Source organism: Miscanthus floridulus, chromosome 18 (genome assembly GCF_019320115.1).
Source record: "Miscanthus floridulus cultivar M001 chromosome 18, ASM1932011v1, whole genome shotgun sequence".
Classification (NCBI taxonomy): Eukaryota; Viridiplantae; Streptophyta; class Magnoliopsida; order Poales; family Poaceae; genus Miscanthus; species Miscanthus floridulus.
In genome coordinates, this window is record NC_089597.1 from 131,332,179 (window position 1) to 131,346,273 (window position 14,095).

Sequence of the window (14,095 nt, forward strand, 5' to 3'; positions counted from 1 at the left end):
ACAGCTAAGTGAATCCCCAAACCAAACATACTAATTGTTCTATTTTGTGAATAAATCAATTAAGTTTGTCCTTAATGTGGCCCGTAGCGTTAGTATGCACGGTCGATCTATTAGAGGTGGGCAAGCTTGTCCTATACGTACGTTGGTTCCAAGAGTGGATTCTGTATGTGACAGATGAAGCTTGCCGATAGGGATCCATCCACCATATGCACATGCTGCGCCATGATACCTATATAAAGACATGCTTGCCCACCGCTTCCTTCACACACCAACAGATACAGATCGATCGAGTGAGCTACATTGCTAGCTTCTCACGATGACGAGAGCACTGGCGGTGGTGGCCACTGCTGCCTTCTTCGCCATGTCCGCGCGCGCCGAGCAGTGCGGTTCGCAGGCTGGCGGCGCGCTCTGCCCCAGCTGCCTCTGCTGCAGCCAGTGGGGCTGGTGCGGCTCCACCTCCGACTACTGCGGCGACGGCTGCCAGGGCCAGTGCAGCGGCAGCTGCGGCGGCACCCCGACGTCCCCTCCCCTTCCCACTCCCGCTCCCACTCCCACTCCCACTCCGCGTCCCCGTCCAACCCCTAACCCCCCGAGCGGCGGCCGCGGCGGCGCGGCATCCATCATCTCCGAGTCCCTGTTCAACCAGATGCTCCTCCACCGCAACGACGCGGCGTGCCCTGCCAACGGCTTCTACACCTACGCGGACTTCCTCGCGGCGGCGAAAGCGTTCCCGGGCTTCGGCACCACAGGCAGCGCCCACACCCGAAAACGCGAGCTTGCGGCGTTCCTGGCGCAGACGTCGCACGAGACGACGGGCGGGTGGGCGACGGCGCCCGACGGCCCCTACGCCTGGGGCTACTGCTTCAAGGAAGAGCAGGGCGCCGCGGCAGGGGCGGCGGACTTCTGCGGGCCCAGCACGCAGTGGCCGTGCGCCGCCGGGAAGAAGTACTACGGCCGCGGACCCATCCAGATCTCCTACAACTACAACTACGGACAAGCCGGCCATGCCATCGGCGCCCGGATCCTCGCCAACCCGGACCTGGTCGCCACCGACCCCGTCCTCTCCTTCAAGACCGCCGTCTGGTTCTGGATGACGCCGCAGTCGCCCAAGCCGTCGTGCCACGCCGTCATGACGAGGAAGTGGACGCCCTCCGGAGCTGACACCGCCGCCGGCAGGCTGCCGGGTTATGGCGTCGTCACCAACATCGTCAACGGCGGCCTCGAGTGCGGCCACGGCGCCGGTGATAGCCGCGTCGCCAGCCGGATCGGGTTCTACAAACGCTACTGCGACTTGCTTGGGGTCAGCTACGGCGACAACTTGGACTGCGGCAACCAGAGTTCCTTCAACTAGATGATCAATATATATCAGCATGCATGCAGTGGCCACGTAAGTATATTAGCGATACAATAAGGCCCGATTTGGCACAACTTTACTTCTATTTTTTTTTCTTCAACTCCAAGAACAGCTCTTCAGATGGAACTGGAGCCGTTTTGGTACCCGTTTCCCAAAACAGCTCCTTACATGAAAGAAAGGAGACCGAAAGGCTACGATACCTTATCTTTTTTATTTTTTCACCGTACCGTACCCCTCTTATTTTCTTTTTCCTCTGTTCGGCCACTCTGTGCATAGCCCGCTTCTTCTACCTCTGTTCGGGGTGTGCCATGGCGGCCTGCGCGCACGCCTGCGCTGGCGTGCCCCGGCGGCCGCGGTCGGCCTATGCGCTCTGGCGGCCGTGCTCGCCCCCGCGTGCCCTAACGGCCATGGCTAGGCCCGCGCGCCCCGGTGCTCGTGCCTGCACTGATGTGCCCCGATGGCCGTGGTCGGGCCGGAACGCCTCGGCGACCACGCCCGCCCTGCGCATCTCGACGGCCAGGTACCTTGCACCTGTACGTGTCGACTAGGGGCAAACCAGGATTTCATCCAAGCTGGGCCCACCTAGGCAAGGTGAAGCCAAATGAAGCTATTTTTTTTTTTTTGCTCCATCCCACCCAAACCCATATGAGAATATGTTTTAAAAGGCTTCACTAGTAAAGTCATTTTATTTTATCCTGTTTGATTGAAAACTGATCCAAACAGCTCCTGAAGCCAGTAGAGATCGAAGCCCTGCCAAACGGGGCTAAGATATGATGAGTTACATACTACACCAGATCTTCTAACTACAAGGCAGATCGAGCAGTCACTACCGCAATCCTGAATTACCTTGAGTTCTAAGATTTCCTTGAGGTCCAAAACAAAACCGCCAAGAAAAGTGTAGTTTCCATGGCTGCGGACATAGACCTCCAAGGAAATGGATATTCTTGAGTGCTAAACTTGAGTGTTATTACAGACCACCAGGTAATTGCTCATTCTCTTGGGTATATTATTCGAAGCCGCCAAGGTAATTTGTATTTACTTGAGTGCTATTAGAAACCGCCAAGTTGTTCATATTTTCTTGCGTGTAATTTGAAACCCTCAAGTAAATTCTCATACCTTTAAAATACAAAATTTTAAAATTTTCAAATGACTTTGGATGGAGATATGATCTAAACCAGAGTTATAGTACGTATTCTATGAGATCTAAAATGTTTTAGTCAAACTTTTTATATTTGAAATCGTTTAGGATCTCAAATATTCATACAAGATTCAACAAAGTGAATACACAAAAGAAAAAAATCACTTAAGTCACAAGTTCCTTTGAGGTGTAGTGGTAAGTGTTTTTCATGTGAAGCAATAGGTCACAGGTTCAAATCCCTGAGTGTCAAAACCTTTAAGAAAACTAATTTCCCTTGTCTTCTATCGTTGATTGAGTTTGCTTGACGATTTATGGCCAATGATCATTTCCTTGGTGGTTTTGGGTACTCAAGCTAATTTGGGATTGTGGTAGTGAATGAATAAAACAAATGGTTACTGATGATTGATTTCATGTTGGCTCACATGGCATGCATTGTCAGTACAAATTATCTGACAGATTTACAAACGCTGCATTCAGCGCGTTGTATTGATATAGGATGGCAAAAGTGATGTATTTATGTATTTTTTTAAAGAACGGAAAAAGATTTGCTGCAATTTATATATATTAGAACGAGAAAATAAAACAAAGTGATGCCCCAGTTTTTGAGTGGAAACCGAGCTAAAAAACACACACAAATTTCTCGTACAACTCAACACAAAGACCAACCCAAACCTAAGCTGTAAGCGCATTTGGAATGAATGGGGAGAACACGTGGTTGATTGATCAATGACTATGTTTAGTACATGTAGCCAAATGGGGAGCCGGATAGGCAAGCCCATGGGCCGCACTAAGGTACAAGCGTGCAAGGCACATCTGCTAATCTAACGCTCCACCGCAGTCGGACCGCGAGCACGGCGAACGTTCAGGCTTCGTGAAGGCTGACATCGGCAAGCCTTTGGTGATGATGTTAGCGTACTATCAAGTCGTAGGCAGGGCGATGTAGTGTTGGTGCATGGGGTACAGCTGTACCCCCAAAACCTTTGTACAAATACTACCTATAACACATTATGTATTTATTAGAACACCTTATATCAAATAGCAATCTCTAAAAACGTGCTCATCCGAGATTAAAAATTGCCTACGACCCTTCCATGCATACATACTAGCATAGGAGACCAAAATAAATCAGTCCACAAGTACAATATAAAAATAACGAACCGAGATAGGAAAAGTAAATATGTAAATTGACTCTTTTCTCTCTCTTCTAATTAAGCAATCATTGTAGTGTCAAATCTTGGAAGTTTGAGTCTTGATTTTTTAATAATCAATTAATTTTTGGGAAAAAAGTCATCCATAAATATCCCAATAAATAGTTAATTTCACTTGTGTACAACATCATGGCATTAAGAAGAATAATGATCTAGCCTTTTCATGAACCACTTGAAGTGAACCCAATGCGGCTGTCGGATTCATAAACACGGGGTCCCCAATGGACCCGCTTCCCTGCAAAAACTCGGCCCAGCAGACGGCATAGCGACAACGCGCGCCTCTCGGACAGGCCCAGATACATAATGACAGGCCAGGATAACGATCCGGTCTCCGACCAGAAGGCCTGGCCAAGGTGGGGACACAGTCCGACTCCGACCTCTTTTTCCGACCAGGGATACGCCGGACCTCTGCTCGCGACTCTTCCCTGACCGACATGGTCGGGGCCGACTGGGAACGACCGACCGAGGACACCCGCTCGGTGAGGGCCCAGGGATCAGGCGGAGCAGATAACGTAAGGCACTCAAGTCAACCGCAATATCGAGGACCGTACCCTGCCATGCCCTGTGCACCTGCAGGACGGTGCCACCAGGCCATGCCAGACGGGCACTATGCAACCTTCTAGACGTGTCAGAGCACAAATAGTATTGTAGGCGCTGACGTTTGTCGTACCAGGCGAACATGGTAGAGCCTACCACACGTGTCTGGACATAAACATTATTGTGGGCTCCGACAACCGTCTCGTACCCAACAGCATGGGCAACAAGACTAGGTAGCACACGTATACACTCTATCTCTTTCTCTAACTTGTAAGGCCACCCCTTTCGACTATAAAAGGGGATGAGCTCTCTCCTAAAAAGCTCTCTAGCTCTCCTCCAAAAAGAGAAGCTAGACGATTCGAGGACTCGACAACCTGAGGACTCGAATAGCTCAATAGCTCTAGAACTCTGAAGCTACACAGAGCATATGCTCCAATACTTAGCGCACGTTAGAGCACCCGTCACTCTCTGCCATTTGGTTCAGAGTCCGATCGGGCCTTTAACACCCCCTTCTCATTTCTACTCATTTGTAACCCCACAGCAAATTTCGAACACCGAGGCTCAGGAATAAAGTCACCAACTGACTGAAACTGGACATAAGGTACGTTGCCTGAACCAGTATAAATCCTATATTATTGAGTGCTAGGCCACATCCGATCACAACGCACAGCAAAACTACAAATATTTACTTGTTGGTCACTTTTCGCGCCGACATTGGCGCCGTCCGTGGGGAGGACGTCGTGCGTTCACGCTTTTGGTCATCGGATGGCCCACCTTTCCACCATTTTTGTCATGACGGGCTCGAGCGATATGATTCGCTTCGGCTCGCTGGAGTTTCCTGTGCTCCCACCTGTTGGGATGTGGGTTCCTCCCGTCTTTGATCCGCTCTAGACTTTCATCTTTGGGAGTTTGGGCTTCGTCGCCGATCGGCTCGGCGTATTGCGCCTCCATGAGGAGGCGCTCGTCCCGACATCCACTGGAGGAGGAGCGCTCTCCACCGGCCCTAGGCCTCTCGATAACCCCAACGTCAAGACACTCACGCTTCGCCTCGAGCCCATGCTGGGCTCAAACCCCACGGTAAGTAATGTATATTTTGTTCTTTATTTTCTATTTAATACCTTTCGCCGACTCTCTAGAGGGACCCCGTTATCCCCACCATGACTGCCATGCGACCGGTTCCCCTATGGCTTTGCGTCCCTAGAGACGCATACGCGCGGGGGATCCAAAGGATGCTGACGCCGCTGAAAGGTCCTAATGGCTAGAGGGGGGTGAATAGCCTAAAAAATCTACAACAACACTTAATAAATCAGTTAGACAATTATGAGGTGAACCAAGTGTTGTGCTAGCCTACTAAAATAGTAAGCCACCTACCACAATTCTAGTTTGTATAGTTTCTATCCACACAAAAGCTATGACACTACACTAAGTTAATGTGCTCTCAAAGGCTAACTAAAGAGCCACACTAACCAAACTAACAAGCTCTCACAACTAGCTACACTAAAGAGCTTGACAACTGGTTTGCGGTAAAATAAAGATAGTGAGCAATTTGTTTATACCACCATGTCAAGGAAGGAGCCAATCAATCACAAGAATGAATACCAATGAAGACCAATCACCTCGAAATCAAATGATGAACACAATGATTTTTTACTGAGGTTCACTTGCTTGCCGGTAGGCTACTCCTCATTGTGGCGATTCACTCACTTGGAGGTTTACGCGCTAATTTGCATCACATGCCAAATCCTTGATAGGGTGCCGCACAACCAACACAAGATGAGGATCAGACAAGCCACGAGCAATCCACTAGAGTACCTTTTGGCTCTCCGCCGGGGAAAGGTCAAGAACCCCTCACAATCACCACGATTGGAGCTGGAGACAATCACCAACCTCCGCTCAATGATCCTCGCTGCTCCAAGCCATCTAAGTGGCGGCAACCACCAAGAGTAACAAGTGAATCCCACAGCGAAACACGAACACCAAGTGCCTCTAGATGCAAACACTCAAGCAATGCACTTGGATTCTCTCCCAATCTCACAAAGATGATGAATCAATGATAGAGATGAGTGGGAGGGCTTTGGCTAAGCTCACAAGGTTGCTATGTCAATGTAAATGGCCAAGAGAGTGAGCTTGAGCCGGCCATGGGGCTTAAATAGAAGCCCCCACGAAATAGAGTCATTGTACCCCTTCACTAGGCACAACATGGGGTGACCGAACGCTTCGGTCACATGATGCGTGCCACGTGTCCCCTCTCTTCAAATGTTGATTGCCCGATCTCAATGGTCAAGTGACGACCGGACACAGTTGCTCAAAGTGACCGGACACTGAACCCCAGCGTCCAGTCGTTTTCAGTAAGCATCTAGAGACGACTTTTCACGACCGGACGCATCTGGTCATGCTCGACCGGACTCACCTAGCGTCCGATCACTTGGCGTTTCCCTTATGCATGACCAAGTCAGTGTGACCGGACATAGCCAGCCAGCGTCCCACCGTTTCAGCGCCAGCGTTCGGTTGGCGACCAACGCTGTGTTTCTTCTGCTGCTACTGACCGGATGCGCCGGTCCTTCAGAGATCAGCGTCCGGTCACTTACAGCGACCATGTTCACCTGAGTTTAGGGCGCTAGGGAAGTTCCTAACCCTTGCTCAAATGTGCCAACCACCAAGTGTATCACCTTGTGCACATGTGTTAGCATATTTTCATAAACATTTTTCAAGGGTGTTACCACTCCACTAGATCCTAAATGCATATGTGATGAGTTAGAGCATCTGGTGGCACTTTGATAACCGCATTTTGATACGAGTTTCACCCCTCTTAATAGTACGACTATCGAACCTAAATATGATCACACTCTCTAAGTGTCTTGATCACCAAAACAAAATAGCTCCTACCATTTATACATTTGCCTTGAGCCTTTTGTTTTTCTCTTTCTTCTTTTCAAGTCCAAGCACTAGATCATCACCATGGCATCACCATCATCATGTCATGATCTTCATTTGCTTCACCACTTGGAATGCGCTACCTATCTCATGATCACTTGATAAACTAGGTTAGCACTTAGTGTTTCATCAATTCACTAAAACCAAACTAGAGCTTTCAGCCGCCCCCTCTCACATATGAGTTCGTGGGGATGGTGGGCTATGCTTCCACCTCCTTTCACGACCTCATCGATGATGAGGTTGAAAGCAATGGCTCTAGCATCGGCGACGTTGTGGAACTTGGCCACCCTCTGTCCTAGGAGTGCGCTATGGCGGACACCTCGGGACAGCCACCGGTGGTAGCAGAGTCTCTGCAGACTTAGCCCTCTGGACCCCTGTGCGAAGGCCCTCATGTGTGCGCAGGAGCACATCGAGGAGTTACGACAAAGGCGACAAAGTCAGCCGCCACCTGCGTTGTCGCGCTCGGTGCAGCATGCCGCGCCACATGCGCATCACTCGGCGAGCGACGCTCGGGGCCACACCCATTAGGTCCAGCGTAACATCCTAGATGGAGGGAATGATCCCCCTTAGTTTTCTTGGGTAGGCTAGAACATCGCTGCTGTGGTGATGCTTCTACGTAGCCTCCTCGAGCCTACCGGCCCCTAGGAACAGGCAATCCACCAGAACCTCCAGGCGCTGGTGGAGACTGCCGCCATTTAATAGGTGGAGAGCTCTGTGTCATGACACCGAATCATGGCCTCTTGCCCCACTAGGGGACTAGGGCTGCACTAGTCGAATCGCTCCATCCACTCGTCACTACAGTTGTTGGGCGTGGGGTAGGAAGCCGCGGCTGCACCACTGCCTGACCTAGCGCCCGCTCCACACCAACCACCTATGCGTGCACGCCTCAGGCCAAACCGTGACGCTCGCAGCGTCATCAACAATCAACGCCACGCTCGATGCGATGATGACATCTATTGAGTGGCGGTGAGAGCAGGTGGCGTGGGCCCTGGCCTCACCATCGAGGAGTGCGGGGACACGCATCCTAGGCATGGTGGCCGACCAAATGATCGGAGCCCTAGCCCGAATGGCTCGGGGCCATGGGCCTTTGGTTGTCAGATCCAAAGAGCGCCGTTCCCACAGCGCTTCTGACCACCCACCAACATCGCGAGATACACTAGGGAAATGAACCCTGGTATATGGCTCAAAGACTTCTGGCTCGTCTACCGAGCCGAAGGAGTGGATGATGACCACTTCATCATCCAGTACCTCCCTATCTGTGTGGGGGAGCATGTTCGAGCAAGGCTCAAATTCCTTCCGCCTAACAACATCTATGACTAGGCGGATCTCAAGAGGGTCTTTGTCGGGAATTTCCACGGGACATATGTTCGTCCTAGGAATTCCTGGGACCATAAGAGCTACCAGTAGGAGCCCAACAAGTCCCTATGGGATTACATCCATAGGTTCTCAAAGCAGTGCAATTCCCTTCCTGATGTCATCGATGTAGACATCATCAACGCGTTCCTCTCTAGGACAACCTACGAGTCCTTGATCCACAAACTCGGTTGTGTGAAGCCTTAGACCACCCGCGACCTGCTCGACATCGCCATGAACCATGCCTCTGGCGAGGAGGCGGTCGGGGTGGTCTTCAGCGATGGTCGGGATAGGGGCAAGGCCAAGCGCGAGGACCAAGGCGAAGGCCCCTCCATACAAAGGGGCAAGAAGAATAAGAAGGATCGGCGCCGATCGATGAACCCAGCCTTGGTCACCATGACCGATCGTGCGGGCAAGCAGCCCCAGCAGGGCTAGCCCGATGACTTCGACAAGCTCATGGAGAGTCCATACACCAACCACGCTTACCCCATCAAGCACCTCTACAAGGACTGTGAGCTCCTCAAGCGCTTTCTGTGGTAGGTCAACAAGCCAAAGGAAGGGAAAGGCAAGGAGGAGGAGGCCAAGAAAGGAGGCACAGTGGGCAAGGATGATGACAGCTTCCCCAACCTTGAGGAATGCTTCATGATCTTTGGGGATCCAATGCCATCCACTCCAAGTGCTAGCATAAGGTACGCTACAAAGAGGCATGCGCCGCCGAGTCAGCCGTCCCCTCTTTCCTTAGCTGGTCGGACTCCCCGATCACTTTTGATCGGAGAGACCATCCTTCCCACATTGCTCGACCAGGTTGCTACCTGCTCATTGTTGACCCCATCATCCACAAGAAGTGCCTCACCAAGGTGCTAATGGATGGAGGTAGCGGCCTCAACATTCTCTACGTCAACACCCTCGACGCCATGTGCATCCCTCGATCGGAGCTCCACCTAGTGAGCTCTCCCTTCCACGGCATGATCCCAGGGACGCAGGCGTACTAACTCAGGCAGATCGACCAGCCCATCACATTTGGCGACCGAGACAACTTCCGCATGGAGGTCTTGACGTTCAAGGTGGACTTTCCAGGGTCCTACCATGCCATATTGGGGTGGACATGCTACGCCAAGTTCATGGTGATCCCCAACTACACCTACCTCAATTTGAAGATGCTGGGACCGAATGATGTCATCACCATGGGTAGCACCTTTTCACACACCTACACGTGCGATCGTGAGCATTTTGAGCTCACCACTGCCATCATCAACTCCGCCGAGCTCCTGAAGCTTGGGAATTCATCTCCACCAGTCCTAGACTGTAACAAGCCAACCTCCTCCAGTGCCTTCCACCCGACCAAGGAAACCAAGGCGGTGGAGATCGACCCCACCGACCTGACCAAGACGGTATGGATTGGGACCAAACTCCCGGCCAAATAGGAGAGCGAGCTCACCGACTTCCTATGCGCCAATCATGATGTCTTCACATGGAAACCTTCTAACATGCTGAGCATACCATGGGAGGTCGTCGAGCATGCACTATGCCTCGTACTGGGCTCAAAGCCCACCAAGCAACGCTTGTGTCGCTTTGACGATGAGAGGCGCAGGGCCATAGAGGAGGAAATCGCCAAACTCCTGGCAGCTGGATTCATCAAAGAGGTATGCCACTCTGACTAGCTAGCGAATTCTGTTCTTGTGAAAAAGAAGACTAGGAAATGGAGAACGTGTGTTGATTATACTAGCCTCAACAAGGCATGTCCAAAGGACCATTTTCCTTTGCTGTGCATAGACCAGATAGTCGACTCCACCTTAGGATGCAAAATCCTCTCTTTTCTAGATGCCTACTCAGGTTACCACCAGATCATGATGAAATAGTCTGATCAGGTCATGACTTCATTCATTACCCCATATGGTTTATACTGCTACGTAACCATGCCTTTAGGTCTAAAGAACGCTGGCGCCACCTATCATTGGTGCATGCAGTAGTGCTTTGCCAACCAAATTGACTCGCCCAACTAGCCTAACCAAGTTGAGCGGCCAAAACTAACAATCGCCATCTATATAGAAGACATAGTGGTGAAAATAGCTCTTGCCAGCAACCTGATCGCAAACTTGGTGGCAACATTCATGAACCTCTAAAGGTTCAGCGTCAAATTGAATCCTGAAAAATGTGTTTTCAGGGTTCCAAAGGGGAAGCTGCTCGGATACATTATGTCCAAGCGTGGCATTGAAGCCAACCTCGAAAAAATCACGACCATCTCCAACATGGGCCCTATATGCAACGTTAAGGGCGTATAGAGGCTCACCGGCTGTTTGGCCTCCCTGAGCCGGTTCATCTCCTAACTAGGTGAACAGGGGATGCCTCTCTACAAACTTCTCAAGAAGACAGATGCATTCATCTGGTTAGAGGAAGCACAACAGGCTTTGGAAAGCCTCAAAGTATCATTGACGTCGGCCCTAATCCTCGTCGCTCCCGAACAGAGAGAATCCCTCCTCCTCTACATCATGGCAAACAACCATGCTATAAGCGCCGCCCTCGTCGTCGAGAGGGAGGAGCCGGGACACCCCCTGAAGGTCCAACAACCAGTGTACTTTGCTAGTGAGGTACTCTCCGATGCCAAGGTTCATTACCCCTAGGTTTAGAAGCTTCTATACACCGTGCTGATGGCGACCCGAAAGCTCCTGCACTACTTCACCGACCATGAAGTCATGATCGTCACTTCATACCCACTGGGAGATATCATCTACCACCACGACGCCATGGGATAGATCTCCAAGTGGGCCCTCAAGCTCATGGGCCATGACATCAGGTATATCCCTCGCACTGCTATTAAGTCTCAGGCTCTCGCCGACTTCATCACCAAATGGATGGAAGTCCAGCTCCCGACCACAGACGTCACCCACGAGTACTAGATGAAGTACTTTGATGGGTCGATCATGGTGCCCAGCTTGGGGGCTAGAGTGGTTCTGATCTCTCCAGTTGGGAGCAGGCTCCGCTACGCGATCCGTCTCCATTTTTTAGCCTCAAACAACATCACGGAGTATGAGGCCCTCATCAATGGAATGCGCATCGCCATCAAGCTCGGCGCCACATGGCTGTATGACCATGGCAACTCAAAGTTGATCATCGACCAAGTCATGAAGGAGTCCTCCTACAGGAGCCCTCTCATGGTAGCATATTGCCAGGAGGTTCATGAGCTCGAGGACAAGTTCTAAGGGATCAAACTACATCATGTCCTCCGAAAGGACAACGATGCCGCCGATCTCCTCACCAAATTGGCTGCCATGCGGGTTCCATCTCTAGATGGGGTCTTCATCAATGATCTCCATGAGCCATCTGCCAAGTGTTCTGGAGGATTTGATCTAGATGCACTCCAACACCAATCTGCCACGTGGGGCTCCAACCTCCTGACGTGCCCTGGCCCTAACCAAGTGCTCATGGGCTCCAACCTTAGCGCCTCCATGGCGACGTCACCCACCGACGTCGCCATGGTGGCACTCGATCAGGCTGACTTGAGAGCACCACTACTCACCTACCTCCTTGAGGGGGTTCTCCCATAGGAAAGGACTGAAGCACAATGAATCGCTCGATGCATTAAGACATTTGTCGCCATCGGTGATGAACTTTACAAATGGAGTCCGTCGGGAGTACTCATGAAGTGCATCCCGACCAACCAAGGGAAACAACTCCTCCTCGAGATCTATGCTAGAATCCATGGACATCATACGGCCCTGAGGTTGCTGGTCAGGAAATCCTTTCACCAAGGTTTTTACTGGCCTACTGCGCTGTGAGATGCAGAGGAGGTTGTCCGTAGGTGTGAAGGATGCCAGTTCTATGCTCAGCAAACTCATTTGCCGACACAGGACCTTTAGACCATCCCCATCACCTGGTCATTCATGTTCTAGGGCCTCAACATGGTCGGACCCCTCAAAAAGGCCCCAGGCGGCTTCACTCACCTACTCATAGCAGTGGACAAGTTCACCAAGTGGATAGAAGCAAAGCCCATTACCAACATCTGCTTGGAAGAGGCGGTCAAGTTCTTCCTCGACATCATCTATCGGTTTGGTGCTCCAAATTGTATCATCACCGACCATAGAACAAACTTCACCAGGAAGAAGTTCCTAGACTTCTATGACAGATATAGCATCAAGATTGATTCGGCCTCGGTCGGACACCCGTGTACCAACGGTCAGGTTGAGCGGGGCAATGGCATGGTTCTCCAAGGACTCAAGCCCCAAATCTTCGACCGACTCGAAAAGTACACCAGATGATGGGTTGCAGAGGTCCCAGTGATCCTCTAAAGCCTAAGAATGACCCTGAATTGGTCCACAGGGTTCACCACTTTCTTCCTCACGTACGGAGCCAAAGCAGTGTTGCCCTTCGACCTCGATCACGACGCCCAGAGAGTAAAGGCCTTCGATCGAGACCGAGTCATGGAGGTTCAATAGAATGCGGTCGACCTGCTCGAGGAGGCTCATGAGGCGACCATCATCCACTCCACTTGTTACCAGCAAACTCTCTGTTGGTACCATGAAAGAAAAATCAGGGGTAGGATCCTCGAGGTTGGTGATCTTGTACTCTGAAGGACCTAGTCAATCAAAGAGAAACATAAACTCTCTCCACCATGGGAAGGACCCTACATGGTGACTGAGGTGATTTGACTGGGCGCCTACCGGCTGAAGGAAGACAACGGCAACGTTCTCACCAACACATAGAACATCGAATAGTTACGTCATTTCTTCCCCTAAAGCTCGGTCTTACCTTTTCTTCCCATTCAACGCTTGCTCCTATAGCACCCTAGCCCGAGCACTCTCAGGCTAGGTCGCTCGGGGGCTCCACAGGGGTGTGACACCATCCTCCTTTTTTACTATCATATAGTAATACTTTTTGCCCAAATGAAAGGGCGTCGCCAAACCAAAGGGCATTCTGTTCCCTTGATTACCCTACGTAACTTGCGTTTTAACCTCTCGACCGATCACACCCCGCCACGACCTATGGTTATGAGCAGCTATGGTAGAACCGCCTAATCTAATGACTCCTAGGAGTACTTGTCTTCTATTAGACACTAAATACTCAAGGGAAGACACTAAATTACGTAGTTCCATCGAGCACACCCCAAGGGAGAACCCAAAAATCCATATTTTTCCATCAGGATCACAAATGAGGGAATAAAGCTTACAATATTTTAGCCATTTCTTACATCACTTTCCATGTAACATTAAAGTATAATATTTATTATTTATAATAGCAAAATATGAACATGTTATCAGAGTTATGAACAATTTAATTTAACAGCGGAATATAAGCATATGATCAGAGTTACAGCGAAAATAATTATCTATTCAGGACATGATGAAACATTGATATATAAACTATGACAATAGATTATAAAACTTCTATTTATAAAAACATTTAGTGAGAGTTATAAATAAAGGCTATGATCGCAGCATAAAGAAATCCTCTCTGAGCCCACCAGGAGGAATCCACACACAAGGGTTAGCTCCAGCATCCACCTGTCACCTACAATAGGGGGAAATAAAACCCTAAGTAATTAATTGTACTCAACAAGACTTACCCGATAGGAGG

General features: G+C 50.4%; 1 protein-coding gene across 1 annotated transcript; it reads left to right on the forward strand.

The window, feature by feature from the left end:
* Positions 1-304: 304 nt before the first annotated feature.
* On the forward strand, positions 305-1,537 carry LOC136522674 (chitinase 1-like). Its single transcript, XM_066516485.1, has one exon. It carries the CDS (start codon positions 317-319, stop codon positions 1,349-1,351), a length of 1,035 nt encoding a protein of 344 aa, XP_066372582.1. The 5' UTR covers positions 305-316; the 3' UTR covers positions 1,352-1,537.
* The last annotated feature ends 12,558 nt before the right edge of the window (positions 1,538-14,095 follow it).

Coding starts and splice junctions, on each gene's coding strand:
- LOC136522674 (XM_066516485.1), top strand. CDS start 317: ATGACGAGAGCACTGGCGGTGGTGGCCACTGCTGCCTTCTTCGCCATG.